At 62.2% G+C, this 27,709-nt stretch overlaps 6 protein-coding genes across 7 annotated transcripts; 5 read left to right on the forward strand and 1 right to left on the reverse strand.

Moving 5' to 3' along the window:
• The first annotated feature begins 39 nt into the window (after window positions 1-39).
• On the forward strand, window positions 40-4,441 carry CHLRE_07g351600v5 (uncharacterized protein). Its single transcript, XM_043064570.1, has 9 exons — window positions 40-87; window positions 562-632; window positions 914-1,027; window positions 1,113-1,304; window positions 1,420-1,518; window positions 1,737-1,898; window positions 2,183-3,082; window positions 3,340-3,633; window positions 3,948-4,441. The coding sequence occupies exons 1-9, from the start codon at window positions 72-74 to the stop codon at window positions 4,056-4,058; spliced, it is 1,959 nt and encodes a 652-aa protein (XP_042923138.1). The 5' UTR covers window positions 40-71; the 3' UTR covers window positions 4,059-4,441.
• A 277-nt stretch (window positions 4,442-4,718) lies between these two features.
• On the forward strand, window positions 4,719-7,253 carry CHLRE_07g351650v5 (uncharacterized protein). Its single transcript, XM_001692437.2, has 7 exons — window positions 4,719-4,920; window positions 5,044-5,221; window positions 5,302-5,365; window positions 5,527-5,610; window positions 5,700-5,827; window positions 6,049-6,067; window positions 6,179-7,253. Exons 1-7 carry the CDS (start codon window positions 4,836-4,838, stop codon window positions 6,191-6,193), a joined length of 573 nt encoding a protein of 190 aa, XP_001692489.1. The 5' UTR covers window positions 4,719-4,835; the 3' UTR covers window positions 6,194-7,253.
• A 155-nt stretch (window positions 7,254-7,408) lies between these two features.
• CHLRE_07g351700v5 (uncharacterized protein) lies at window positions 7,409-9,609 on the reverse strand. Its single transcript, XM_043064571.1, has 5 exons — window positions 9,399-9,609; window positions 9,260-9,319; window positions 8,679-8,714; window positions 8,263-8,380; window positions 7,409-8,069 (listed from the first exon to the last, which is right to left on the reverse strand). The coding sequence occupies exons 1-5, from the start codon at window positions 9,501-9,503 to the stop codon at window positions 7,873-7,875; spliced, it is 516 nt and encodes a 171-aa protein (XP_042923139.1). The 5' UTR covers window positions 9,504-9,609; the 3' UTR covers window positions 7,409-7,872.
• Window positions 9,610-9,689: 80 nt separating this feature from the next.
• Window positions 9,690-13,939, forward strand: CHLRE_07g351750v5 (uncharacterized protein). The gene is made up of 7 exons (XM_001692438.2): window positions 9,690-9,889; window positions 10,258-10,383; window positions 10,721-10,819; window positions 11,515-11,628; window positions 12,055-12,234; window positions 12,512-12,668; window positions 13,443-13,939. Exons 1-7 carry the CDS (start codon window positions 9,827-9,829, stop codon window positions 13,661-13,663), a joined length of 960 nt encoding a protein of 319 aa, XP_001692490.1. The 5' UTR covers window positions 9,690-9,826; the 3' UTR covers window positions 13,664-13,939.
• Window positions 13,940-13,999: 60 nt separating this feature from the next.
• On the forward strand, window positions 14,000-18,311 carry CHLRE_07g351800v5 (uncharacterized protein). Of its 2 annotated transcripts, XM_001692439.2 has the most exons (10): window positions 14,000-14,864; window positions 15,006-15,161; window positions 15,367-15,665; window positions 15,859-16,115; window positions 16,266-16,347; window positions 16,497-16,536; window positions 16,740-16,786; window positions 16,969-17,118; window positions 17,282-17,377; window positions 17,635-18,311. In XM_001692439.2, the coding sequence occupies exons 1-10, from the start codon at window positions 14,093-14,095 to the stop codon at window positions 17,965-17,967; spliced, it is 2,232 nt and encodes a 743-aa protein (XP_001692491.1). In that variant the 5' UTR covers window positions 14,000-14,092; the 3' UTR covers window positions 17,968-18,311. The 2 variants fall into 2 exon arrangements, with proteins under 2 accessions (XP_001692491.1, XP_042923140.1); XM_043064572.1 differs by lacking the exons at window positions 14,000-14,864; window positions 15,006-15,161; window positions 15,367-15,665; ... (1 more) ...; window positions 16,266-16,347; window positions 16,497-16,536 and having other exon boundaries at window positions 16,680-16,786.
• Window positions 18,312-18,399: 88 nt separating this feature from the next.
• Window positions 18,400-27,708, forward strand: CHLRE_07g351825v5 (uncharacterized protein). The gene is made up of 19 exons (XM_043064573.1): window positions 18,400-19,036; window positions 19,229-19,291; window positions 19,528-19,566; window positions 19,906-20,060; window positions 20,467-20,569; window positions 20,854-20,906; window positions 21,088-21,275; window positions 21,463-22,074; window positions 22,273-22,457; window positions 22,706-23,467; window positions 23,939-24,515; window positions 24,664-24,752; window positions 24,871-25,131; window positions 25,302-25,392; window positions 25,523-25,561; window positions 25,728-25,748; window positions 25,874-26,022; window positions 26,192-26,241; window positions 26,381-27,708. The coding sequence occupies exons 1-19, from the start codon at window positions 18,677-18,679 to the stop codon at window positions 26,415-26,417; spliced, it is 3,834 nt and encodes a 1,277-aa protein (XP_042923141.1). The 5' UTR covers window positions 18,400-18,676; the 3' UTR covers window positions 26,418-27,708.
• The last annotated feature ends 1 nt before the right edge of the window (window position 27,709 follows it).

Genomic DNA, 27,709 nt, shown 5'->3' on the forward strand with positions numbered 1-27,709 from the left:
TCCATTCCATCGCGCGTTAGCTACAGACACTATGCGAGCTTTAATTAAAGCGCACACGTTTTGAACCGCCGATGTTGGCTTCGGTGGGTAAATGCCGTTGTGGAGGACGGGCGCTAGCGATTTTGCAGCGCCTGGCAGCGCTCACGCGCCAAGAACATGCACGCTGCTGGACAGTCCACACACCCGACTCTGATAGTGCAACCAGCGACCGGCCCGCCGAAGCCGACGGCGCTGGTGGAGGCTTCACCAGCCCTACACTGGCCGCGGGAGGCACCGGCTACACGGCTCCGGTTGATGCGGGACCCAGGCCACCCCCAGCGCACCCCCTCTGCCCTCATGAGGCCCCACAGTCCAGCGGATTTGACCCCGGCTGCCACACCCTTGCCGGCGGCGTGCGTCTTGGGGCTTGGCAACCAGCCGCCGCTGCGGGACTCCCGCCCCCATGGCACAGTGCCCGGGATGCCGCCGCGCGGTGTCCACTTAGCCATGGCCGGGCGTCCGTCTGCGTCCTGCAAACAACAACGAGCGCTGCTCCCTTGGTCGCACGCCGCGGCTTCTCAGCTGGCGCTCCACGCTCTACAGACGGCGCTGGCCGCGACTTCGGCGCGCTGGGCGTGGCGTCCGCGCTGCAGGTGTGAATGTGCGATGACAGCCGGTTGGGGGGCTTCGGTTGGGTGTACTTACGGCAGCCCTCTCAGCATTCGTGGTTCAAAAAGGCATCGTGCGCGGTTGTACGTAGATGAAGACTCTGAGGAGGGCAGTGCGCATGCGTCTGAAAGCCACACAGGCGCCCCTGAGGGACCTGTCCGCTGGGCTGGGGCATGCCCACCCCACGTCCCCACCTCCGCCCACCTCCAGGGCGTGCTTGCCTCGACCCACATCCGCGCCCCCGCCCGCCTCTTACAACCTGCAGGCCCAGCTGGCGGCGCGCGGGCTGCACCAGCCGCTGCCGGTGCAGGCGGCCGCGGTGCCGCTGGTGCTGTCGGGGCGGGACGTGGCCATCAAGTCCTGCACCGGCTCCGGCAAGGTGGGCACCTCCGAGGGGCATGCATCATGGGCTGGGTGCTTTGGCGACGCTGTTCACCTTTGATACCCCAAACTCTTGTTCGTAGACGCTGGCCTACGTCCTACCAGTCATCCAGTTGGCATTGCAGCGGCGGGCGGCCGCCGAGGCCGCCGCTACTGCCGCGGCTGCTGCGTACACGGCCGCAACAGCAACAGCCGGGGAGCCCGGAGCCACCGCATTGATCGCCGCCGCCAAGTCGCGGGCGACGGCGCTAAAGCAGGCGGGGAGGAGCGTCCAGGTCGGTGGGCGGCACCAGCATCAAGCAATGCGGAAGCTGGTCGTGTTGGTAGTCAGAATTCGCCAACATGACCTGTGGCCACCTGTGACACTGGCTCGCACACAACAACAAACAGGCTGTCATAGTGGCGCCCTCACGTGAGCTGGGCATTCAGATACAGCGCGCGGCGCAGGAGCTGCTGCCGCCGTCCGCCAGCCGGCAGCTGGTGCAGCAGGTGCGCGCGGGGGACGACACGGAAGGGAGGCGGGCACGGGAGGAGGGTCAGGGCGGGGGCAGAGCCGGCCAGACGTCATTATGTTGCCGTTCTTCAGGGTCTCACGCCCGCCGGTGCTGCGCGCCTTCTCAGCGCGCAGCAAAGGCATATGTCGCGCGTCCTACGCACACAGGCGCTACCTACATGTGTCCCTTCCTGTGTGCCCTTCTAACACACAGGTGATTGGCGGCGCCAACCCGAAGCGCCAGGCTGCGGCGCTGTCCGGCGGCGAGGCGGGCGTGTGGCCGGCGGTGGTTGTGGGCAGTCCGGGCCGGCTGGCGGACCTGGTGCAGCGCGGAGCACTGGCAGTGTGGGGCTGCCCGCTGCTGGTGCTGGACGAGGTGGGGGCAGGGGCAGGGGCAGGGGCAGGGGCAGGGGCAGGAAGTTGTTTGCATCAATCCCGTGAGCTGCAGGGGCGGGCGGGGCAGGGAAGCGCGAGGGCGGGAGCAGCGCAAGGGCGCGGGGCTGGTGCCGCTGCGGCAATGGGATGGGCACAGAGCATAGGGCGTGTGTTGAAGTGCAGCAGGCTGACGGTCCGATAGCGTTGCACCATCGCTGTCTTAAAGAAAACAAGCCCGTATCTATAGGGCCAATAGCCAGCGCTGCCCCCTAACCCTTTTGCCAGGTTGACACGCTCCTGGCGCATGACGATTTCCGGGGCCACGTGGACACCATCGCCTCCCATGTGGGCCGCCGGGTGGCACCCGCCGCTGCCGCTGCCGGAGCTTCCAGCACGCCGATGCCGCCACCGGGTGGCGACCCTGCCGAAATCGCCAGCAGCAGTAGAATTGGTAGCGGTAGCGCCTCCGGTGGCGGCCGCCAGACAATCCTGGTAAGCGCGTCCCTGGACCCGCAGCGGCTGCAAGCCTACAGCCGCTGGTGCGCCCAGCCGGATGCTGCTGCATCTGCTACTGCCGATGGTGGCGGCAGTAGCAGGCCGCTGGCGCTGGTGGCACTGGACAGCAGGTCCGCGCTGCCCGAGGAGTACCTGCGGCGGCAGCTGCTGCGGGCACAAGGCGAGGGGGAGCCCGGGTTCGGAGCAAACGCGGCACGCGCGGGGACTGCTGCCCAGACGGCGTCAGATACGGCGAGACTACCAGGCCTGTCGTCACTGCAACCCATGACTGAGCCTGCAGCAGCGGCCAATCACCAGCGGCTACAGCTGGAGCCCACAACCCCGGAGGCCTCCGCTGCTGCTCGTTCCTGCGACGGCGCCCACCAGCCTTCTCCTCCTCCCGGCTCGTCTCCTGCCACCAGCCCTGACCCCAGCAACGCGACCAGCACCGGCCTCAGCACCAGCGTGAACAACACATCAGAAGGCAGCAGCATCCACAGCAGCCCGGCCCTGGCAGACATCCTGCCGCCGCACCTGGCACATGTGTATGTGTTGTGTCCGGCCGAGCACCGCACGGACCGAGCGCGGAGGCTGGTCCATGCGCTGGGCTCGGAGCGGGCGCTGCTGTTCGTGGGCCGGACCAATCAGGCCATGGTGACCAAGTACAAATTGGAGGCCAGAAACATGGAGGTGGGGTGCGGGCCGTCGGTGCGGAGGGGAAGGGGAAGGAGGAAGGGGAAGCAAAAGGGAAGGGGGTAGGGAGATGGACCAAGGAGAGGGCATGAAACAGCGGGTCTTCACAGCTGTGCCGTTTGAGGCTGCGACTGAGAAGTGAAGCGACGGGGAGTCAGGGGAGGCGAGGGCAGCAACTAGGAACTTAGAGCGCACATACAGCGAACGGCCGCCGACTTCAATGCCGGCCCCCCTCCCCACGGGTTCGTGCTCAGGTGTCGGTTTTGCACGGCCGGCTGTCGCGGCTGGAACGCTCCAACATCGTGGCGGCCTTCCGCGCCGGCACCTTCCGCGCCCTGGTGGCCACGGACTTGGCGGCGCGCGGCCTGGACCTGCCGGACTGCGACACAGTCATAAATATGGGGCTGGCGCCTGACGCACTGGCGTACGCGCACCGCGCGGGCCGGGCGGGGCGCGCGGGCGCGCCGGGCGTGGTGGCGAGCGTGGTGAGCCGGGCGGAGCTGCCGGCGCTGGAGGCGGCGGCGGCCCGGCTGGGAGTGACGCTGCAGGTGAGGATTGTAGGTGTGCGCGGGTGCATGTGCGTGTGCGTGCGCGTGTGCATGTGCGGATTATCTCAGTCGTTTGGGGTGTTACATTTTGTGGCCGCTTCGCTGTGAAGAGGATGCGGAGAGGATGCAGCGGCTGGAGTTGCACTCGACGCAGATCGCTGCCGCATCCGGGGTGGGGTGGGGGGTTTAGGAGAGTCCGCGGCCCCAGAATGCGCTGCCAGTTTGGGGGGCAAACGCGAAAATGACCGCATACTGTAGGGCGGGGTTCTGACAATTGGATTGCTGCTTCCCGCGTCGCTTTGTGGCTGCTACAGGCCATTTCTGTTGCGCACGGCAGCATCGCTCCGCAGGACCAGGTGGGCACAGAGGACAACCCGCATACACGGCCGGGGACACGAAGAGGCTTCGTCAAGCGCAAGGCGTAATGACTGGCGATGCATCGAGTGGCTATCAGCAGGAAAGGCCGTGAGGTGTGCACGAGGGTCTCCGTTGATTAAGCGTGTATGCGCGATGGGGAGAATAGAGGTGTGCAAGCGCGCTGGGCATGTTGAAGCTGGACATGTCCGGACATGCCAACCTGCCACGGCCTGAACGGGCCCTGTAACGCAAGTGAACTTGGACTTGGACTGCCATATTGCATCACCAGGCAGATGTGGCTAATAGCCGGCAAGCAAAGGGCACAGCACGTTTGGCCACGGTTTCCAAGGAGTTGCGGAGAAGTGGTTGGAAGGGGGTTGCAGCAGTTGCACCTGGAAGAGGAACGCCGGTCCCGAGCCAAGTCTTCGGCTTTCCCCATCTCAAGTCTTATCGATTTCATCACACATATTATGCCAGCCAGGTCCCAGGGCCAGGGTTGCCGGGACTATTTGTATCAAGCATGCACCTAGGTCCGCGTGCGGGAGCTCTTGAGCGCGTCAGGGCTCATCTTGCGTGCTTAAACAGTCCCACAATCATCATCTAAGTATGTTGCATGAGGGAACGTGCGAAGTGGCGAATTTTCGTTGACAGGCCCCCATGCAGGGGGGCACTTCGAGCACGGACTTGGAGACCGAGTCTGAGCACTTCAGTATTTTCCTGCGACGAAACTACTACTGCAATTATAAGCAAATTACGCTGTTATATTACCAAGTCATGAACTAGGAGCCCGAGCTCCAACATATAACAAGGCCCTCTCCTTCCAAAGCGACCTGAGAGAGCGAGCCATGTTCAAGAACGCCTTCCAATCCGGCTTCCTGTCGGTGCTGTATAGCATTGGCTCGAAGCCCCTAGAGATTTGGGACAAGCAAGGTGCGCGCATGTCCGTCCCGCCAGCACGGAGGCTCGTCGGGGGCAGCGAGGACGCGGCTGTGGCTCCCTGTGGACCTTTGGAGTGGGTTGTGGGCTGACCGGGTCCGCTTCCTGCACTCGCAGTTAGCAATGGCCACATCAAGCGCATCACAGACGCGGACATCCAGTCTTCGGTGCTGGAGATAATGGGGCAGAACGTCTCCACAACATACATCACCTGCCCAGCGGATCCCAACAAGACGTTGGGGATCAAGCTGCCGTTCCTGGTGCTCATCATTAAGAACCTGAACAAATACTTCAGGCAAGCCGCGTCCCAATCTGCGCTGCCGGCCCCACCCCGCCCCGCAAAACCCCCGCTAACATTCATATTTGCATCTACAGCTTCGAGGTACAAGTTCTGGACGACAAGAACGTGCGGAGACGCTTCCGCGCGTCGAACTATCAGGTATGTTAGCAGCCGCGCCCGCCGACCGCTTCGAAGGGCCCTGGAAAATATTGCATCCAATAAAGAAATGGCATACAACGAAGTATAATTCTTCAAAGCGCCCCGCAGCACACCCGCGAACTGTCACTAAGCATGTGCCCCGTTCGTGTTGCCCTGCGCAGTCGACAACGCGCGTTAAGCCGTTCATCTGCACCATGCCCATGCGCCTGGACAGCGGGTGGAACCAGATTCAGTTCAACCTGTCGGTGAGTTTGGCATTCGTATGAACCCACCCCCACACACATGTCACCCTGCCTGCGCGCAAGGCTGACAACTGGTTCCGTACGCTGGGCAGGACTTCACGCGCCGCGCTTACGGGACGAACTACATCGAGACGCTGCGGGTCCAGGTGCACGCGAACTGCCGCATCCGCCGCATCTACTTCTCCGACCGCCTGTACTCGGAAGAGGAGCTGCCCGCCGAGTGAGTGTGCTGCGTTATGGCTCAGGAGCACCGACCACGCTTGGCTGGTGGACCGCAACGTCTGAATGTGGGAGGGCTAGGGGAAAACCGTCGGTTGCTCCGGACGCGGTGACCCGACGGGGCTACGGGTGTCCGTGCAGCTTGCACAACTAGGTTGAAGCTAGCACTGACTGGCGCTGTGCCCGTGCCCCTTCCCCATATTTGCATGTGTCAACAAAAAGGTTCAAGCTCTTCCTGCCGGTAAGACGCAGCCCAGGCGACGCAACCGCTTTGTTTGTCGTGCCTCCGTAGCCAGACTCCGTAACCCATGGACATGCACCAACCCACACACCCGCTCTTCCTGGCGTGCAGATCCAGAAGTCGTAGGCGGGAGGCAGAGCGGTTTCGGCTGGAGGCTGTATGGATGGAGCTGGTGGCGGCTGGTGCTAGAGCCTGGAGGAGCAGGAGGCGGAGGAGCGACAGCGTTTGCCAGCGCTGTGGGTTACAGATGAACTAGGGGGAGCAAAGCGAGCAGCAACAGCAGCGGCTTGCGCGTACAGCTCTGGCGAGTCCAGCCGGCAAATGCTGATGGCCATTGGTGGCCACAGCTGCTACCTGCAGTGGAGCGCCGACGTCAGCAGCACAGCAACACTGGCCGTGGTTGCATATCTCGTGGGTGACGGCGTCTTGGGACGTGGCTGCCAATGGGGAAACGCTGGTGGTCGGGTTCCCGCGGTACGCGTGCCATGTATTAGGGGCCTGGGCGGACGCTGCTGGCAAGCCGCAGATGCGGCGGGCACGTCGCTCATCAATGCTGTCGGTGGTACGCGAGAGCTCGCGAAGCAGCATGGCACGCTGCAGGCACCTGGTGTGGGGCAAGAGTGAGGCGAGCCCAGTCTCACATCATGCCGCCATGGATGAATCTGACCATGACGTGTTAGCTGACCCTGACCAAATTGTTGACGAGTCCTGACAAGCTGCCTGCGCCACGGGCGCGTGCGGGGATTCAGGCCGCCCCGTCAGCGCCGCGGCATAGCAGTGCGCAAGCGTGTGTTCGTGTTAATGATTGCGTTCTGTCTATGCAAGGTCTGCGTTGTACCGTGGGTGATTTTGGTTGCATAAGTACTGCCGGGCAAGGGCAGAATGGCGCCTTTACGAAGACGAGCGCTGCAGCTACGAGAGGGGAGGTGCCGTGTGCTCAAGTCCGTAGGCTGAGAGTATGTCTGGCCATGGCGGTGAGCCCGCGCCTGATGGAAGCCGGATTAGGCATCATGCAGTATGCAGGGCCGGCGAGCGAATGTGCGTCGCCGTGCATGTAAATACCCAGGTTACGGATATGCGCCGTCCCCTCGGCCTAAGGGCACGCCCAGAGGGTGAGTGCGGCCCTGAGCAGAGCAGCCATGAACCATTTACGCATTTCAGCAACCATGTGTAAAAGCATCTTTGATAACCATCATTGTTGACTCCTTGCCGTGCGTGGCGCGAGCGAGGCTTCCAGGTTACTGAAATGCAGCTGTTTGCAGCAGTGCATGAGCAACAGAGGCCAGGCTGACAGCACTGAGGCCCTTCCCAGCGCAGTCCTGAGCCGAGCAGGTGTCAAGCTCGAAGCTATTGTTACAAAGCAGATTCGGACACACAGCGCCAATTCCCTTGTGCTTTCCTAACAGTAGTGCACTTAACACTCCGCCAAGCAGCATGAACGCCCTCCCAACACGCGTGCTTGCGGCAGACCGCGTTGGCTTGCCACATATAGGCGTTCGCGTCCAGTACGCAAGACATCAGAAAGGATTCCCGGCTTCCCGCGCGGCGGCACTCAGTGCATTGTGGCTTCGGTTGCTATGCACCGCCTGCAGCCTGACCGCCCCGAAACGCCAACGTCCACCCAAAGACTGCATTCCGTCACACATTCGCATCCAGCAAAAACCGTGCCTGCGCAGTCTCCATACTCACAGCCCTCATCACGCAGGGGAGAGACTCAGCCTCCAGCTTGGCCGGCAGCCCAACAGTCGCACCACAGGCACCGTTGTGAGCGCCGAGTACACGCATGCACCATTCCCAGCCCCGAATCATAGCGCCGGGTACGCGTGCTCCAGCACAGGTGGCACCGGCATAGTGGAGATGAAGTCGCTGGGCGAGGACGGCAGCAGTCGCATAGCACTCAGCTTGTACAGCCCGAATATGAGCTGCCCAAGGTTCACCAGGCAATACAGCGCGCGCGGCGTGAGCGTGTCCAGCTGCTTCCACTCCTCGTCCCGGGGAAAGACTGCGACAGGGTTGGGAGGTGGGAAAGAAGTAAAGAAAGGAAGCTTGGCAAGCCTATGTACGGTACACCAGATGGACAGGAATAGGATGCCTCACATCTGGGCAGCACGACCAATGACAATCCGGCGTGTTGAAGGCTCTAATCCTGGACAGCGCGTTGCTTGTGAGCATGATACAAACGGCCGCGCGCGCACCTTCTCCGGAGCTCATGATTGCGGACACGGGCGCGGAGATGAGGTTGAACGTCATGAAGATGGAGAAGATCTGAATTGAGTTGCCGAACATCCAGGCCATGAAGCACATCATGCCCACCTGCACAGCAGAACATGCCCACAACAGGTTATATCTGTAGCAGGAGCGAGGGCGCCGTAGGAGTTCAGCCCACCACATCCACCTGCCACGCTCCCACCATGATTCAAGCTCGACACCAGTCCCGCAAGCCGGCGTGCCCTATCGCCCACAAGTCCGCAAGTTTCAAGTGCTAGTCTGGTCAGGGCCACCATTGCTTTATCAATCCAAGCGGTTTGCCTGTGTGCGACCGTGCTGCACTGAATCTGGACGCAAGGTCTGGCTGCACGGGCAGGACGCACGCAGCTGACCCCGAACTCACTTGCTTGATGGGCGCCGTGGCCTTGGCATACAGCGCCTGTCAAATGGGATACGGCAACACGGACAGGAGCATTCATATTCGGTGGCCACTGCTGAGACACTAGGAGCAGAAACGCACCACTCCCATGGGCAGTTCATCCTGTGTCCCTTACGTGTATTGTAAAGGGCTAATCGTGCATCTGCCGTACCACCAGCACGCAGCGCGCCTGACGACAATGTACGCCCCAGTTCACCCCTTGACCAATCGCTACCTTACGCGTGGACCCATCCTGCTGTACCTGCGTCTTGTTGGCCATTCAATCCGCTGCCTACGCCCTCGTCCTGACTGTGCAACAGGCCTGCTCTGCCTATGCAACGTGGCAACCTCCGACCTCCAGGAACGCCATACCGGTACACCCACCGAAAGGCATCCCTTGCCCAGGTTGGGTCCCACCTGGTGCACGCCACGTCTCCCCCGACCCAGCGATCCGCCCATGCAATGCTTTGCCTGCCACCTCGTTCCTCGTGTCCGCCTACCGTGGACAGCCCGCTCCCCCTGCCCCTGGCGGGCACACCACAGGCACCCTCTCACGCCTAACGCACCTGCTGCCTCCGCGCCAACGCGTTCTTGTCCTTCGCCTTGCTGCTGCTGAGCATCCCGATCTGTGACACCACGCAAGCATGTATCAATAATTGTAGGGACGTAGCCGAAACGGAGCATTATCCCGTCTGCAAAACTTACCGGGTCCTTGGCAATCGACGCGTCGTAGCCGGGCGGGTCCGTTTGAGACTTCCGGTCGGGTATTAATGACTCAAAGTCCATCTTCCAGCTCTTGAGGTCGGCCATTTCGCAAATGCCCTGTCTTGAAGTGCCTTGAAGTAAGCGACAAAGCTGTGCAATGCTATGTATGCTTGTCCTCAAGTCAGGTTTAATTAATGTAAACTGCTGGCAAAACACGGGCAAGCAATGGAGCGCTCAAGCAGTGGAAATCCCGAGGCCTCATTGCAAACCACCCGGGTCCCAATTTGCATAGTTCAAATTCATAAGACTTCGGCCTGAGTACTTGTTAATTATCACTTGGTTCCAAGAGGAACGCCACAACAGAAGGCCTACTAACGTTTCTGCCTGCCGCCTCCAACCACTCTTCACCCGTATTGAAAGTCTCGATAATGGGCAATAAACGTAGGCGGGCACAGGAGTCGGACGAGGAGTCAGAGGAGGAGCTCGACGAGGTACGCGAAGCGCCGGCACACCATTTCTTTGGCCGGAAGCGGAAGGCAGGGTGGCGGGGCACTGTCACTCAAATGCAGTCATTATGGTATCGCAAATACTGTAGCAGCTCAGCCGCCAGCCGCCGTTGTCACTGTATAGCTCGGCGGGCGGGCATGTCCGGCAGCGGGAGCTCCTGCTGGCGTCAGACAGTCGCGTGTGGCACTAAGAAATTGGGGAAAATGCCTTTCTTGCTCAGGGGGGTGGGTTTGTGGGCAGGGCAAACAGGTTCCAGGGTTTCGCTAACGACACGCTCGCAGCAAGCTGAAGAGCGGGTGCTGGTAACTGTGACCCACAGTCTGCACCCACCATCCCGACGTCATGCGCGCAGGAGCTTGACGAGGAGATGGAGGACGAGGACGACGAGGCAGAGCCGGGGGCGCCCGGCAAGCGCCCCGCCACATACAATGTAGACGCGATCCATGAGAAGCTAGAAGACATCGGGTGGACCACCGAGGTGCGTGTTGGCAATAGTGGCGGCGCTGCTTCAAGACTGTCCGGGTTGATGTCTGGTGGACAGACTGTGTGGAGCCCTAGAGGCTTGCAGAGACGCCAGGTGGCAGGGCGATGGTGCCAGGGCACACCGTCACGAGCGACACCCTGCAACCCGCCACACTCGAGCGCTTCTGGCTGGCTTTAGTTGGCCCCTGGCTTTCCCGCCCTCACCGTATCGCCACCTGCCTAACTCCTCTCGTGCTCTCATCCACCCTCCATCCGCCCTCCATCCGCACTCCATCCGCCCTTCATCTGGCCCTCGCCTGCCCTTCATCTGCCCTGCTGCCCTCGGCCTGCAGGTGGAGTGGGAGGAGACTCAGGCCATCACCACGGAGGCGCCCACGCAGGTGGACAACGTGGAGGACGACCTGGCCAGGGAGCTGGCCTTCTACAACCAGGTGAGGGGCTGGGGGTGGCGCGGGTGGGGTGGGGGTGTGCGGAGCGTGTGTGCGCGGAGCGCGTGTGTATGCGTGTGGGATGGGTGGGTGTGGGTATGTGGTGGGGTCCAAGGCACGGCTTGACGGGGAGGGATGGTGTGGGGTGGGGAGGGTGCTGGGGAGACCGGGGCGTAGGTGGGAGGGAGCTTATGGCGATGGATTGCTGTGCTGGATGTTGTCGTTTTCAAATGCCCAGCTTGTCGACTTTCAGAACCCGAAACCAGCTGCCAGGGCGTGCACAGGGAAGGGAGGGAGGCAAACAGGTGGAAGGGATGGGGAGTACCTGACGCGTTGGAGGACGGCAGGGTGGGGCGTGCGTGTCCTTCAAGCGGGGGGGGGGCTGCGGCGGTATGCCTCGTGGTGTGCGGGTCGCTGGGTAAAACAAGAATGCTGATGTGTAGCAGACAGGCTTGCGATTGCAGGGGCAAACAGGGATGTGTGGGAGAACAGGGAGCGACAGCTCGCAGGGCCTTGGACAGAAGCGCAAACTCTGACTTAGAACGTCTCCACACCCGGCCGCATACCGTGTTCACCTCCGCAGTATCCCATTCTTCGCCCACTACGCCTGTGCATGCTTGCATTCGCAAACCCACAACCCCCCTTCCGCACACCCATCCCCCACCATAACCTCCCTCCTCGCCCTCCCTCCTCCCCAGGCTCTGTCCGCCGCCCAGGCCGCCATCCGGCGCTTCCAGGCCGCGGGTGTGCCCTGGCTGCGGCCGCTGGACTACTACGCGGAGATGGTCAAGAGCGATGAGCACATGGCCAAGGCGGGTGCAGGGATGGGGGCGCAGGGATGGGGGTGCAGGGATGGGGGCGCATGGATGGGGGGGGCAGGAGGGCAACGGCGTGGGGAGCAGCGAGGGGGGAGGCGGAGCGTGGCGGAGGGGAGGGAGGTGGAGGGGGGGAGGGAGCGGAGGCGAGGGAGGTGGAGGGGGGAGAGGGAGCGGAGGCGAGGGAGGTGGAGGGGGGAGAGGGAGCGGAGGCGAGGGAGGTGGAGGGGGGAGAGGGAGCGGAGGCGAGGGAGGTGGAGGGGGGAGAGGGAGCGGAGGTGAGGGAGGCAGGAGCGCGCGGCTTGTATGCGGGCCGCGAGTGGGGTTGGTCGGAGGCAAGAGAGGAACACCCCAGTCTGCACGCACATGCTGCGTTGCCCTTATCCTTTCTTTGCCCTCCGTGACCTACACACACGCACACAGGTGAAGGAGCAACTCATGTTTGAGCAGAAGCAGATCGAGGCGGCCGAGGAGCGGCGCAAGCAGCGTGAGGCCAAGCAGTACGGCAAGCAGGTGCAGCTGGCCAAGAACAAGGAGCGGGCGGCGGAGAAGAAGAAGGCCATCACAGAGGTCACCAAGCTCCGCAAGCAGCGCGAGAAGAGCGTGAGTAATCTGTGCAAGTTGGGAGGTTTGGTGGTTGGATGGCTGGGGCCAGATGGATGGTTGGTGGGTTGCAGGGCGAGCAGCAGATTCTGAAGATGAGGCCAGCGGGGGTTGCTTCCTACCTGATCCATTGAGGTGTTGGGACCCTGGATGTTGAGTGCCGGTACTTTAGTCATTCGTCGGGGAGCACATGACCCGCTTTCCACGCACACATGAACCTGTCTTGAACTTTTCCTCTCTTGTTATTTCCTATCCTTCCCATTCCTATCCTTCCCAGGGCTTCGCCGGCGAGCTGGACATGGACGCCCAGCTGGCGGACATGGAGGCGGAGCGCCGCCGCCCCATGAACGTCAAGCAGCTGGGAGACCGCAGCGGCGGCCGGGGGGGGCCCAAGGCGCCCTCCAAGAAGCGCCAGGCTCGCGACTCCAAGTTCGGTGAGTGTGCGAATGTATGTGTATAGGTTACAGCACGGAGGGGTGGGCAATCTGGGGTATACTGGGGCGGGGCGGCGGGAGGGAGGACGAGGGCCGCCCGAACCGAGACCCGCCTCCCGAGGGCCGTACCGAGGGCCAAAGGCCCGAGGGGACAGCGCGAGGGGGGCGGGTTGAGGTGAGGGGCGGCCCGAACCCGACCCGACCACATGCCCCGCCTGAGCATGCCACAATGCCCACCCCTCAAGGGTTCTATCCTATACTTATACCCGGGATGGGACCCGAGGGCAAGCAAACAGTCTCAGCAATACGCAAGAACGAACGCAATTCATAATTTTAAGCTGGCGGGGCGGGCAGTATGGGGGCGGGGTGGGCAATATGGGGACGGGGCGGGCATTCTGGGGCCGGGGTGGGCAATATGGGTTTGTCAAATGTTGCCAACCGCCATGTTGCGCGAGCCGGGGACTAGTGGACTGCGAGGCTGGTCAACCTTGTATTGGATGGTCAGCCATGATTAAAACCATGTACGAGATATATTTTAACCAGTGCCCGAGGAACCTCCCGGGTTGTAAGCGCTTGAATGCGCAGGAGCGGGAGCTGCTGTCACCACGTCTGCCTGTCTCTGTCTGTGTTCCTGCCGCGTACCCTGCCAGTCCAATACATGCATGCCCGCACCCTGTGTCTGCAGCCCTAACCTACCACTCACTACCCTTTCAAACACCCCTAACCCTACCATACCCATACCCACTCCCACGCGCCCCGTCCCTCAAAACACAGGCTTCGGCGGCCGCAAGTCGCTGAAGAAGCAGAACGACGCCTACAGCGCCGCCGATATGGACGGCTACCGGCCCGGCAAGTTCAAGGAGAGCTTTGGGGCGCGTAAGGGCGGCGTGCAGAAGAAGGCGGGAGGCGGCGGGGCCAAGGGCGGCAAGGGCGCGCAGCGGCCGGGCAAGCAGCGGCGGCAAGCCATGAAGGGCGGCAAGGGCGGCCGGCGGTAGTGGGTAGGGCGCGGAGGAGCAGGTGGAGGATATGCACGACATGGAGGTGGACGATAGTTGGGGTGTTCGCAGGCTTGTTCGCAGGAGGTGAGGGCAGTGGGGATAGGAAGCGTCCGTTAAGTGGGGCAACCACGCCGATGTATGCGAATGTTGCCTAGTTCAATTACCAGAATGGCGCTAGGCGTCCTAAGGAAGCTTCCACGAGGTTTCAATGCTTGCTGCAGGCAAATGAGCTACTCGCTTTATCTGAAGAGTCAAGTGTAAGGAAGGCGTTTTCGCGTATCGCCCCGGCCGTAAACTTCACGGCCAAGTGATGCTGTCGACCCACGGTGAAACGCCCTTACTGCAGCGACATAGTGCCCTGGCCAGCACACAGTGCCGGTCTGCTGGCTCACAGGCCTGCTAACATTCACAGACTCAAACCCGAGGATGAGCGGAGTGCCCAGGCCGCATCGGCCGTTCGGCGGAGCGGTGTGCGCAGCGACCGGGCTCGCGCCGGCGCCGCGCGCTGCGCCCTTGCCGCGGCTGCCGGCCGTGCGCGTGGCAGCGGGAAAGGGGAAGAAGAACAAGCAGCAGCAGCGGAAGGGACGGGGCAGTCAATCGGTGGCCGACCTGGGCGATGTCGTGCAGCGGGCCCGCCTGGCAGACGTGCTGCAGGGCGGAGGGCTGCAGGGTCTCGGAGGCGCGCTGGGGCTGACACCCTTGCCACCTTTCGGTCTGCCCTTCGGCGGCGGCCTGTTCGGAGGAATGGGCGGGCTTGAAAGGGGGCTGGGTCTTGAGTTGTCCTTGGAGGAGGTGTTCAGGCGAAACATGGCGGCGCGGATCAGCCCACTGCACCTGGCCGCGAGGTTAGGGGACGCAGAGGTGCTGGAGCGGACGCTGCGCAAGCTGCGGCACCTACCGGCAGGGCCTGAGGACGGCAACATGGGCGACGACGGCGAGGAGGGGCCAGGGGATGAAGATGACGAGGCGTTTGCCGTCTTGCAGCAGTTTGCGCACCCAGACGCGCCCGACTTTGAGGGCGAGACGCCGCTCCACTACGCCTGCCACTACGCCTACACGATGCAGCTGCAGCACAAGCAGGGCGGCGGGCGCAAGGCCGCGGGGGCCAACACGCGCCGCGTGATGGAGCTGCTGCTGAGCACCGGCGCGCACGCGGACGCCTACACGCATGACGGCCAAACGCCCAGCATGCTTGTGGGTGAGTGGCAACTGGCAACGGCGGGTGGTCCATTCCAAGCCCGACGCAAGAGGGTGCGGGACGTGCTCAGCTAGCCTGCGCGGCTGCGCCGCTTCAGGGCCGCGTCATTGTTACGGCACGGCGCGCACTGTCCCCTCGCAGTTGCACATGTGGAGGGCGGCGACGCAGTACCCGACCTGGCTCTGCTCCAGCGCTACGGCGCCGACCTGCACGTGCTGGACGAGCAGGGCCGGTCGCTGCTGATGCGGGCGGCGGCGGCCGGCAATGTGGAGGCAGCCAGGTGGCTGCTGGAGCAGGGTGCGTGGTGCTAGCTTGGTGGGAGCACCAGCCATTGCTTTGGCCTAGCGGGTGGTCACCGATGCCGTATTCTTGAGTGGGCGGGCCGGGTTGTCCGTGGCCGATGAATGACTCACCAACACGTACCGCACCGTCCTCACACCGTGGCCGTCACGCACTCGCACCCACAACACAGCTCATCCTCGCTTGTTGCGGTGTGCCGCAGGGCTGGATGCGGGTGTGGTGGACATGCAGGGCATGCGCGCGGCACAGTACGCGCACACACAGGCGCTGCGCAAAGAGCTGCAAGCAGCAGCCTCCGCTGGTGCCGGTGCGTGCACCAGCCGCGGTGGCGGCATCAGCAGTAGCAGCGTGCCGCCTCCACCAGCTGTGCTGCCGGCACGGAAGCAGCTGGTGCTGCCGCCGGGCTGTACGGAGCTGGACCCCCGGGGGCTCGTGTGGGGGCGGCTGCTCGGCAGCGGCGCGTTTGCGGCGGTGCACGCGGGGACCTACCACGGGCAGCCGGTGAGTGAGTGGCGAATGGCCGCGATGCATGCAAGTGCATCAGCATACGGGCTCGAGTGTGGAGAGCCGCCTCAAGATCAGCGTAATAGGTCCTCACGCCAGGAGCCATACCTGTGTCCGGTAGCCATAGCTGTGTGCCCCGTTCATGGCCCATGTTGCGTGATGCCGTGTGCTGCTATGCGCCGCCGCGCAGGTCGCCATCAAGCTAGCCAACCTCCACACCGACAAAGCGCAGCACACCTTTGAGGCCCAGCAGCAGGAGCTGTCGGCACTTGCGCACCTGGCAGCGGCAGCAGCAGCCGCTCACCACAGCCCTGACGGCGCAGCAGCTGGTGGCGGCAGCGGAGCGGCTTGTGGTGGTGGTGGCGGCGTGGGCTCGCACCCGCACCTTGTGGAGTTCAAGGGGCTGGTTTCACGCCGTGACGGGGCGCAGGCACTGGTGCTGGGCAGGTGCGAGGGTTGTGTGTTTGCTGCATGCGCGTGCTGCTCATCTGCTGCGGCACCGCACCTACCGTTTTGCTAGGAGGTCATACCCGCGTGTGCACGCACTGCATGCTGCTTGCGTTGTTCCTGCCCGAACTCCCGCCTGCTGCCGAGCAGGTGCAGAGCGGCGCTGTCGTACGAGGTGATGGCGAAGCTGTCCGCGGAGGACCGCTACCGCATCGCCCTGCAGACAGCCAAGGTGCGCAGCAGCTGCAAGGAGTGCACGCCATGTTTAGATTGGCAGAGCATGGGCACGCCCTGACCACGCCTTCCCTGAGCTTCGCGACCGTTGTCCCATCATGCTGTGTTGCAACGAGCTCGTGCTTCGCTACAACGCATCCGCCACAGGGCTTGGCGTTCATGCATGCTTGCGGAGTTGTACACAAAGGTGTGTCGCCTGCGGGCATGCGCGAGGTTGTGTCACCTGTGCCTAGCGCGCCCGCGTGGGTGGCATGCGTGGGTCGGGGGGCTCGGGGGCCGGGCCTGGTTCGTCTGGACTGTGGCCTTGCTTAATCCGGTTTACCCGTCTCCCGACCTGCTATTGCGAGTAACACGCATGTGCGTTCAAGACTCCACGCCTGTGTGCTGTAGACTTCAAGATGGACAACGTGCTGCTGGACGCTGAGGGCAATGCCAGGGTGAGCCAGGGCGGATCCACTCATGGACTCATTGGCAGCTTTTCGTGTGCAGCTTTTCGTGCGCGTGTTGGCTGTGCGAACGGACGGGCTTGGTGCTGTAGCGCACTGTTGTTGCCGGGCCTCAATCAAGTTAGTGCATTACTTTCGCCCTAAATTCCCATGTCTTGACTCACTTTGTGCAGATCTGCGACCTGGGCATTAGCGCTATCATCTCGCCATCTGCCGCGGCCGGTGCGGTGGCGGACGCCGAGTTGCCGCGCGAAGACAGCTTCACCGGCAACATCGCCTGGTCTGCCCCGGAGCGCTTGAACAGAAAGCCGTACAGCGGCAAGGTACGAATGCACCGTGTAAAGCATGGGGACTTGGGGAGCATGCAGTTCGCTGGGTCAAGAGAATGACCATGCGGTGCGAGAGCAGCGCAGAAACAGTGCCGATAGATTCAGTGCAGCTGCCCACGGAAGTGTGCACTGCGTTTCACGCTGCCGCGCGCTGCAGGCGGACGTATGGAGCTGGGGCATCCTGCTGTTTGAGCTGGCGTCGTGGAGCGATGGCCCCGGTAGCGGTGCCTTCCAGGGACTGGACATACAGAAGGTGCGTCCTAACTGGGCGTAGCAGGGAGCACTGTGTAGATGCCGGGGAGCGATGTGAGCTATCGACCTGCTTGCACGTCGATCAACGCGCGGCATGGATTGGACCGTGCATGGAGCCAGGATTGCAGTGTGTCAGCCGCACTGAATCTTACCCGGCGATACCTTGCCTGTTGGGACCTATTTCGCTGCGTTCGGGCAATAATCCCCCCACATGTGCGCCCACGCCTCCGCCCACCCGCGCCCTTATTTCAATGCCAGCGGGAGGCTCTGCTGCGCAACCCCACGGGCATGGGACCGCAGCACCTGGGCCCCCTCCTGCGCTCCCGCCTGAACAGCGTGGGCACGCTGGACGCCGCCGTACACGGCCTCATCGGGGACTGCCTGGAGTCCCAGCCCAGCCAGCGGCCCAGCATGCAGCAGGTGTTGGAGAGGCTGGAGGGGGTGGCGGACAAGGCGCTGCAGCGGCCGGGGCCGAAGCAGGCGCCGCGCAGGAAGCCCCAGCAGGGGCAGCAACAGGGTGCAGGCGTGGATCAGAATGTGAGAAAAGATGTGGATAAGGGGAAGAAGGGCAAGAAGGGAAAGAGGTCATGATGACCAACTCGCGCTTGGCGTCAGTAACTCGCTTGAGGGCCGGGGCGTTGATGCGGCTTCAGTAGTACGGTACGCAACGCTGGAATCATGGCTGAAATTGGTTGCACGGGAAGTGTGGCCACAACGTGCGTCAGTCATGGATTTGCAGGGACGGCTGTGGCCGATGAAGGCCACATCGTCGGATACTGGAGTCCGGGAAAGAGACGTGCGGATGGCCGGGGTTTGTGACGGAGTGAGTTACCTCAGGATTTGCAAGAAACACCGCAAGCGAGCATGTGGTCAGTTGAACGAACGTGGGGGGGGGGGAGGGGGTCGGGTTCGGGGTTCTAAAGTTACGGAGATTACGGAGGCGGGGTGGGACTGGGCGGGCATGATCGCGCAGGTGGCTAAGGTTTCATGCACAAAGCGGCCCCACATCAGTTTTAAGGTCGGCGTCGATTCGAAAGAAACCAGTGCGAAGACCAACCTGTGATTGTCGTGGCACTTCCCCCTTGCACATACAGCTACATGGTACTTAAATCACGCATGTGCGGATTACATATCCACAATCACACTCAGGGCGCCGACGAAACCGAACTGCAGTAATGCGCGCGACCAGCGAAGAGGCGACATCCTTTCCCCAGCCGATGAGGCCTTAAGTTTCAATGACGCGTACTGATATATACTGTTTACAGAGCTGCTCGTTGTGAGAGCTGGGTGGGCATCGGTAATGTCGCTGCTGAGAACTTTCGCCAGACAGCCGGCACGCGCCCAGGAACTGCTGTGTGGCCGGAAGTCGTGGCTGGCTATAGTGGTGCTGGTTTGTTTTTGGTGTCAGCCAACATTCGGCGACCACGTGCCCGGGCTGGCAGAGGGGCCCTACCCTGGCCTGCGCGTCCCTACCGCCACCGGCCCGACCGTGGACGTTTCCACTGAGGCAGAGCTGATAGCTGCGATTTCTAATGACACCATCAAGGTGGCGCACCTGGTGAACGACCTGCGGCTGGAAGCGAAGGGCTGGCCACTCCTGCCCATCTTGCGCAACGCCAGCTTCACCATCTCTGGAGACCGTACGCAACTTCCCATCCTGGTGAGTCCAGCAGCGACACGGCAAGCGTAACCGGAACACACAAACGAATAGGTGCTTATAGCTACTCCTCAAGACGGGTGCCGCGAGTAAGGAGTACGCGTTCTGTGGCAGCAGACAAAGACGCGTGTCATTGGTTTCCCCCTGACACCATCATCCAAACCAACGTGTCATGCATGTGCTGAAAACGTCCAGGACCTGGGTTTCATCGAGAGCAAAGTGCAGCTGGAGAAGGATGCCGTGTTCACATTCCTCTGGGTGAGTGGCTGAGTGCCCTTGTGCCCCGATATCGGCGCAACCTACCGTGTCAGCAGTGGGCAGCGTGTACGGGGTGCTGGCGCGAGCACACACCGCCGTACTGGTCGTACCCGTAAGCCTGTAGTTTCATGTAGCGCTGTAGCGAGTTGCTGCTGCTGCTGCTGGCCTTTCCTCTTGTCAGTACCGCATCTTTGATATGTCTAAGGCTCTGACCATCACGCGCCTGCACTCTGCAGATTGAGTTGAGAAACACGCGTCAGCGCAGTGGCTTTGAGGTGGGTACGGCCATGCTGCTGGAGCTGGCGGCGGCGTGGGCGTCGGCAGTTCATTGTGTCCTGAGGACTGAGGGCTGACATCTGTCGAACAGTGAATGGGATGGGGTCCCCAGCCTTGGCATCGTGGCTGAAACAAGGGTCTGGGTGTTAAGGCTGCGGAGCCCGCGGTGCATGTGTGCGGCCGCACAGCACAGGGAGATGGCATGCAGCAGATGTTTGATTGCATCAGTGAGGAACAGATAGATATGACCATTTGCGGGGGCGGTGCAGGTGCGTCTTCATCTTGCCTGTCGCGTGATATGCACTCATTGCGTTGTGTCTGCGTGACTTTGTGCGCAGGTGGATTTGTTCGCCGCCAGCCCAGGTGCCTACGTGCGGCATCAGGAGAACATACACCAGAGCTTCTCTTGCCTGCCAATGGAAGTGATTATGAACTACATCATGCAAGAGCCACACGCCACGGTGCCACAAAACGTCACACTCGTGACACCAAAGTGAGTCACTGGCCACCCATGCATGCACGCAGCCAGCCGCCGACCACCCACGCACCCAGCCACCGGCACGCACGCACTGCTGCAGGGCACGCTCATACATTACTATGGTTGAGCAGCAAATGCGGCGGGCGGGCCAGGGGGCTCGGGTGGGTGGGGGAGTCACTGGCTGGATGGGATGTCACCATGCCGCCCGATGGGCACGGTAACGTGCACAGCCACGAAGGGGGAGGTGTGGTCCTAAGCAGTGCACGTGTTCTCATCTGCTGCGGCCCTTTTGGGCCGCCACAGGCGTGTTCTGTAATCCACTCGGTAACGCGCCGCGACAATAGCAACGTGGGTTTGCAGCTACTTACCTCCCTTCACACCGCCCTGCCCTGCCTGCCCCGCCCACACTGCCCGACCGCAGTCCCTGGTGCCGGCCGCAGCAGCTGCTGGCGCACTGCTACAACGAATCCAATGACCTGACCATTCACACGGCTTCAGCCGTCCTGCCAGTGTCAGGACTGCAGGTATGGTGGGCGGCGCGGGGTTCGGGCCACGGCCGGCGGGCAGTGGGGTTCAATGCTTCACTGCTGCATGTCACCGGTATCTGTTGTCAGGGGGCGCTAGGTGCACGTTGTAGGTGGGCAGGCCTACGCCAGCAGCAGTAGAAGCAACAGGGCACTAAACAAGGTAGTAGCCAGCGGCCTAACTCAAACGCAGGCCTGAAACACAGTGAGGCATCAACTCATCACTGCCTTAACCGTATCCAATGGATGCCGTCGCCCCGACGGCTGCCCACGGATGCCTGCAGGGTGTTTCCACTGGTGGCGGATACGTGCTCGAGGGGCTCAACATTCACTTCGTGTGAGTACGGTAGACGGTATGCCGCATAGCGGTACTTCTCTGCAGCTAGTTGGCCATCCAGAGCTCCGCGTTGCCACGCCTTACCTATGCAATTTTCTTATACCGTAGACCTCGCTTGCTTGCTGTTGTATTAACATGTTTACCTGCTGCCACCTGGCGCTTTGGGCTTTCCAAATCACAGCTGCGACGAGCCCACCACCTATGAGTGCGGCAACGCCAAAGGCTGGGACATTTGCGTGCGCCAGAGCATAGCCGAAGTGATGTCCCGCGACCACACCTGGGAGATCCTGGCGGCAGCGGAGCAGCACAGCGCGGGGCAGCAGGGCGACGACGGCAGCGATAGCAGCACAGTTGCCGTGGCGGTGGGAGGTGAGCGGCGTGTCGTGGGTGGTTTGATGGCGACATGGATTACGGGGCGAGTCTTGGATGGAGAGCGAGGAGCATAACTAGGGCGGCTGGGCTTGCGGGCGTGGCTGGCCTAGTTGGTTGACGGCCGCTGGTGCATGTCCCGAGTTCCTTAACTGTTTGTTTCATGCATGCCCAACTCACGGTGCAGTCGCGGTCGGAGTTGGCGGCGTGCTGCTGCTGCTCGCTGGCGGCGCCTTCCTATACATGCAGCACCGGCGGCGGGACCAGCAGGCAGCAGCGCAGCAGGGCAAGGGCAAGCCAGCGGACGCGGAGGCGCCGATTGTTTCTTTGAAAGAGATGTTAGCGAATACGAAAGCTGGTGGCAGGGGCGCTGCCGATGCTGTACTGGCTCTTGCAGCAGCAGATGCTGACATCAGCAACATGCATCTCATCAACGGCAAGGCTAGCGACAGTGCGAGCTCAGCAGGGCAGGCGGCAGGCGGCGGCGGCGAGGCGCGAGCCGACGTGGCGCATGGCGCCGCCGCAACAGACGTTGACGCATGTGCGCTGCCGGTGGCGACGGCGCCACCCCCGGTGATACCACCACTGCCGGTGCCGGCACCGGCACCGCAACCGGCACCGGCACCGGCACCGGCACCGGTGGCACATACAGCTTTGTTGACACCGGCGCTGCAGAGGGCGTCGTTGGCGGGAATACCGATCAGCCCGCAGAACGCCTGGCTGCTGCAACTGCCCGCTGGTCACAGCGTCAACAACACGGGGGGGAAGTCAACCGTGGTGCTAGGCGGAGTGTCCATTGGTGGGTGCTACTGCTGACGGGAGCGCTGTGGGGTGCTGTAGGGGAGGCTGGGACTCATGGCCAGGCCACCGCTGGTCAGGCATCTGCATACCCTGAACAACACAGCAGGTTTCAGAGCCTTCCACTCATAAGTTGCCCTGTGCATTCTATTCCATGCCTTCCCTTTTACCTTATGCACGCCCTTGCGTGCCTCTACAGAGCTGGACGTGGTTCTGGGCGCCGGCAGCTTTGGCAAGGTGTTTCGCGGCTCGTGGCAGGGCCAGTCTGTGGCGGTCAAGGTGCTGCACTACGGCCAGGAGCTGTGCCGCGCGGTGCACACGGAGGTGCTCCTCAGCCAGGCGCTCAAACACGTCAACATCGTCAACAGCCTGCACTTCGCGCAGGTGGGTGCGGTGGCTGGAGGGCGGTGCACGTAGGCTGGGGTGGTGGCTATTTACAGCTCGCAGGCTGGGATGGTGGTTGCGGGCGCCGGGCGTGGGTGCATGCTGCCGCTTGCTTGCATGCGCACGGCACAGCTCCGGCGTTGCAAATGTACACGTGCGCTGAACGAGGGGATAACTGTCCCAAACTTGGCTGAACGCCGTTGCTCATGGCAAAGTCGTGTGCATGGCTTCTCGCCCCCGCCCGCCAGGTGCTACCCGGCGGCTGCCTCGCCGCCATCAACGTTAACGACAACGCAGCAGCATCTGCCTCCACCCGGATAGCCGGAAACCCAAGTGCATCCAGGGCCGCTGCTGCACGCAACTCTGCGGTTGCGTCAAGCCCCACCGCCGACACGGCTGGTGCCGTAGCCGCCGCCTCCCCAGCTACGCGGTCTGCAAACAGGAATTCTGCTGGGGCCGGCACCAAACCGTTTGACAAGACCAGCTGCAGCATCGCCGCAGGCAGCTACAGCCGCTTCCTCAACACAAACGACATGGCCAATCCGCCCTCGGCCATGATTGGGTCCTCGCTCGCGGCGGGCCGCGCCGCAGCCGCAGCTGCCGCGGCTGCGGCAGACAGAAGCAGCCGTGCGAGCAAGCCCCGACGCACAGGCGGCACCGGCGTTGCCGGTGCCTCAGTCCAGCCCACAGCGGCACTGGGTGGCGCTGGCTGCGTTGCATTGCTTGGCAGCTTGCGTTCCGTCACGCGTGCGGTCAGCTTGCCCCTAGAAAGGCTGTGGCCATTGCTAGAGAGCGATGGGCCGCGCCCGACAGCCACCGCCGCCAGGGTCTCTGCTGCCCGACAAAGCAGCATAGGAAAGCAGCAGCGTGGTGGCGTGCGTGGAGCAGCGGGTGGCGGTGGCGGCATCCAAGGGATGTTCGCTCCAGCCTGCGACATTGACGAGCTTCAGGAGGTGGCGCGACGCATTCACAGTGCTCCCGACGTCCTGTCAGACTGGGCAAGCTTGCAGGTACATGTGCGTGTGTGTATGTGTGTGTGTGGGGGGGGTGGGGGGGGTGGGGGGGGGAGTGAGAGAAAAGCACAAAGGGGAGGGTCGACACCATGTGAGTGCTCCTACGGTTTCCGTGGTTGCCTCCTCGAGTCTTGTGATCAAGTACTCGGGAGTAGTCGGGACCACCTGCGACAGCGAGGCACACTAGGCTCGCGCTGCCGCCACCGCACGCCCCGCCTGCCCAGAGCGCACACCTGCTCTGGAGTCCACTGGAAGTAACGCACAAGCCCTGGGCCACACCAATGACCTCAAGAGGGTCACACCTGGCCAGAAGATTGCGTGTGTGTGTGTGTGCCTGTGTGTTTGTGTCTCCAGTAGCTGGCCCAATCTTAATGAACGTTCCTCCATGCCTAAAATGCACATTCCTCCATGCCTAAAATGCACGACTATGCAAAATATTCCCCAAATCCCACATGCACGTCATTACAGGCCATGCGGCGGGCCCTGGACGGGGACAGCTGCAGCGGCGAGCGGCTGCCGGCGGAGTACCCTGTGCCTCTGGAGCAGGAGCATGATGTGCGAGGGAAGGGGCGGCAGGGTCAGCAGCAGGAGCAGGGGCAGCAGCAGGAGCCGGGACAGCAGAAAGGGCAGGAGCATGCAGAGGAGCAGGAGCATGGGGAAGAGGAGGTGCAGGGGGATGTAGCACGCAGGGCGGGAAGTGCTGCTCGGTCCCCGCCAACGGCCTCCACAGCTGTCCTGTCCAGCGCGCCATCATCGGACGTGGCAGCCCGTGAGGTGCTGGCAAACGTGCTCAATGCACAAGCGCCCCTTCTTCAGGAGGCCAGGGCTGGCGGCAGTTATAAGGGCACGGACGATAGGCAAGCCGGCATAGCTGCAACTGGGGTGACGGCGCCTGCGGGACCGGGGTTGCTACCAGCTGGTAACATGGTTGGCACGCCGCGTGCTGGTGGGGAGGGCGGCGAGGCTCAGACGCCCCGCATCGCGCTTCCGCTCGAGCAGCTGTGGCTGGCGGCGCACGCGCAGCCGATGGAGGGGTCAAGTCACGGTGGGTCTTGCTTGAGTGCAGCCCGGTGGCAAGCGTGGTTTTCCTCTGCTGTGACCAACTGAGAGCTGTGCCAGTTTTCAAGCATTGCAGCTTTCTGTATCGCCCACCCTCAACGCACACACCCCACCACGCCTGACCTGTCACACAGGCTTCCTGGTAATGGAACTATGTGAGGGCGGCTCGCTGCAGTCGTGGCGGGCGACGCAGTGGCGGGCGCGGAACGAGCGGCCAGACATGGTGGGTGCGAGCGAGACAGCTAGCGATGGAGGGTCTGCAGTCACAAACACGGCATGCGGGAAATGGCATGCACGAACATCTGCTCTCGTTAACCGGTCCCCTTCCCACACCTGCGCAGGCTGTGCTGCTGCCTCTAGCCCTGGACATTGCGCGGGGCATGCTCTACATTCACAGCGCCGGCGTGTGCCACGGGGACCTAAAGCTCGCGAACGTCATGCTGGCGCGTGCGGCGTCCAGTGCCGGAGTGGGATCAGCATCGGAGGGCGTTGCTGGCATGTCCAGGCTGGGCTCATTGGGGCCGGCCGGAGCGTTCTCGGGATCCGGCTGTGTGGTTCAGTCGCCGGATCCGCGAAACTTGCAGGACGGCTGGGTGGCTAAGGTGCGTGCGTGCGGCGAATGGCTTTGGAGGGACGTCGGGGCCAGGCCGTCAATGCGCCTGTGACCTGCCACCCGCTTGCCGGCCGCTTGCGGTGCCGCCAGTGCATGTGCGTCCGCCCCAACATGACGCGTGTCACCAAACCCTCCACCTGCGTGGCCCCCGTGCTGCAGGTTGGCGACTTCGGGCTCAGCCGGCTGCTCACCACGGAGCGCACGCACGTGTCCACGCGGCCCGCAGGGACTATCAGCCACATGGCACCCGGTGCGGGGGCAAAGGGCGGGATGCTTGTGTGCGGGTAGGTGTCGTGACCGAAGTGTACAGGGGCCTTGGGTTGGACATGCCAATGTGCTGAGCTGCGTACATGTCCCGCTGAACATCTCTGTGCCTCCAGAGCTGTGGAGCAAAGGCCACGTGTCGCCACAGGCGGACGGTGAGCGGCAGGGCTCCATGCTGTTAATGTTCATGGGGCGAGGGCTTGCATGTGTGCATGCTTGATGGGACGTGCTTGCCTGCCTTCCGTCGAAGTAAACGCTCCAGCAGCTCCTTACCAAGCTTTGCCTTTTACCTTCTCCTTTCTCCACTGTCTGCACGTCCAGTGTACGCCTACGGAATTACTCGTGAGTGCCGGGCGCGCGCAGCACTCACCCAGGCTCCAGATATGTTTCCCATACACGTGGATTGTGCATCGCTGCTGTCATGTTAACCAGCCCTTGTTGCTACGGCCGCATCCATGCCTGTGCAGTGTGGGAGCTGGCTACGGGCGACAAGCCGTACCGCGGACTCAACATGGCACGTCTGGTGCACCGCGTGTTGGTCAGCGGCGGGCGGCCCGCACTGCCGCTGTGGCTGCCGCCTGCGTACACACGACTCGTCACGTCGTGCTGGGCACCGGTGAGGAGGATTAAACTGGAGACAGGGCAGGCATATTGGGAACGAAGCAAAGAGAAGCGTGCCGTGTTCGCGAGCTGGGCTGCTGCCTCTTGCGTCCTGCTCTCAAACCATGTATGGTATGTCAAGTCTTTTGAAAGCCACACACCGCCCACTGCTCTTCGGTCTGCAGTCGCCCAAGGACCGACCCACATTTCCTGTTATCGTGGAGTACCTTGAGTTGTGAGTGCATGCCCAAATCCCAAAAAGACAGGTTGCCAAGACAGGTCGAAGTGCTTTACCAGGGGCTGAATAGCGCGGCTTGTATTTTGCGTAAGTTCACAGTGCCGTGCCATGTCGTGGGCCTTACTTTACCCCGCAGGATGTTGGCTGCGCTGGAACCTTCGAGTCAGCATTAGCTGCTTAGCCAAGCAAAAGCGGTGTGAGTAAGACATGAAATACACGGTGTCTTCGTGAAGACATACAGTCTGGCGGGGGCATCACCACCTACATCTTACTGCACGCTGCACGCCACTCACCTGGGCTCATCGCTCCTTGTTGTCACGGTCAGACATGTCGGGATTGTAATATTATATGAGAATACTAACTTTACATGTTTGCTAAGGACACTGAAGGTTGGTGCACGAGCGTAGCAAGTACGGTAGTCGCAAACCTAGGGTTTCTACAAGCATGGCATACGGCGTGTCTCAGGACCGGTATTGTCGGCGCTGTGTGGACGTTTGGTGCTAAATTCGGCGTTCCGTACTCGTAGCTGCGACAGGTGCCTTGCTCGAGGTTCTGGTGGCCGGATAGCTGCGTGTTGAGCTTCGGGAAGGCGCCACACAGGCGGCCGCCCCCTGCAACGGAAGCGTAGGCACTGTATGGAGATTTACATTGGGGATACAACCATGACGGGCCTCCGGTCATTACGGGGCAGGGCGAGACCGTGCGCGTCACCCGGCGCTGCATGTGCGTTATGCATATGGAGAACGTATATTGATATTGCCATCCCCCTGATGTGTCCTCCTGCAGTGTGTCTCTATGTTGTAAGCGTGTTCATTGTCCCCGAATGTAGGGGATTGCGTGTATGTTTTGTCTGATTGGTTGCGTGTGCGGTATGCCAGGCATTGCCAACGCGGGCCCGCCCCGCCCGATAAAGTGATTCACCGAACCTTTTAATTGTGAAGTCATGGAGTATATATAGAGCAAGCGTTATGGAGTACAGAGCAAGCAATGCGTGTGCCGTACCTCATTGACGCGGGGATCCCTGCCAGATCAGCCAGCGAGGCACACGTAGCACTTGGATATTCATTCGGGGTGTTGGCAGCATGGTGGCGTACGTTCTGTCGTGAAGGCGAGTCTGCTGTCCGCCAGCGTCCGCAAGACCTACCCCGCGTCGTTACAAGAGTTTCAGGGTCGATGCGCACCGTGGCATGTTCTTGTGTCGTACCTAGCTTGTTATTCCTGTACTTCTGGTATTCTTATCCTGGTCAAGTCAAGCTCTGAAGGTAGAGACGGCAGTCGGCAGAGAGTGAGGACTTTTGCCGGTAACCGGCCATTCGTGTAGATAAGTAGCCGTAGTGCCATGTAGCTGGGTAGCAATGCCCACCAGGCGAGGTGCCCCGGAGGTGCCCACCCAAGGCCCCGGTAGGACCAGACAGTCTGTGTGTGGCACGGCGCAAGCACGTGCTCGTAAGCAGATACATGTTCT

Source organism: Chlamydomonas reinhardtii, chromosome 7 (assembly GCF_000002595.2).
Source record: "Chlamydomonas reinhardtii strain CC-503 cw92 mt+ chromosome 7, whole genome shotgun sequence".
Classification (NCBI taxonomy): domain Eukaryota; kingdom Viridiplantae; phylum Chlorophyta; class Chlorophyceae; order Chlamydomonadales; family Chlamydomonadaceae; genus Chlamydomonas; species Chlamydomonas reinhardtii.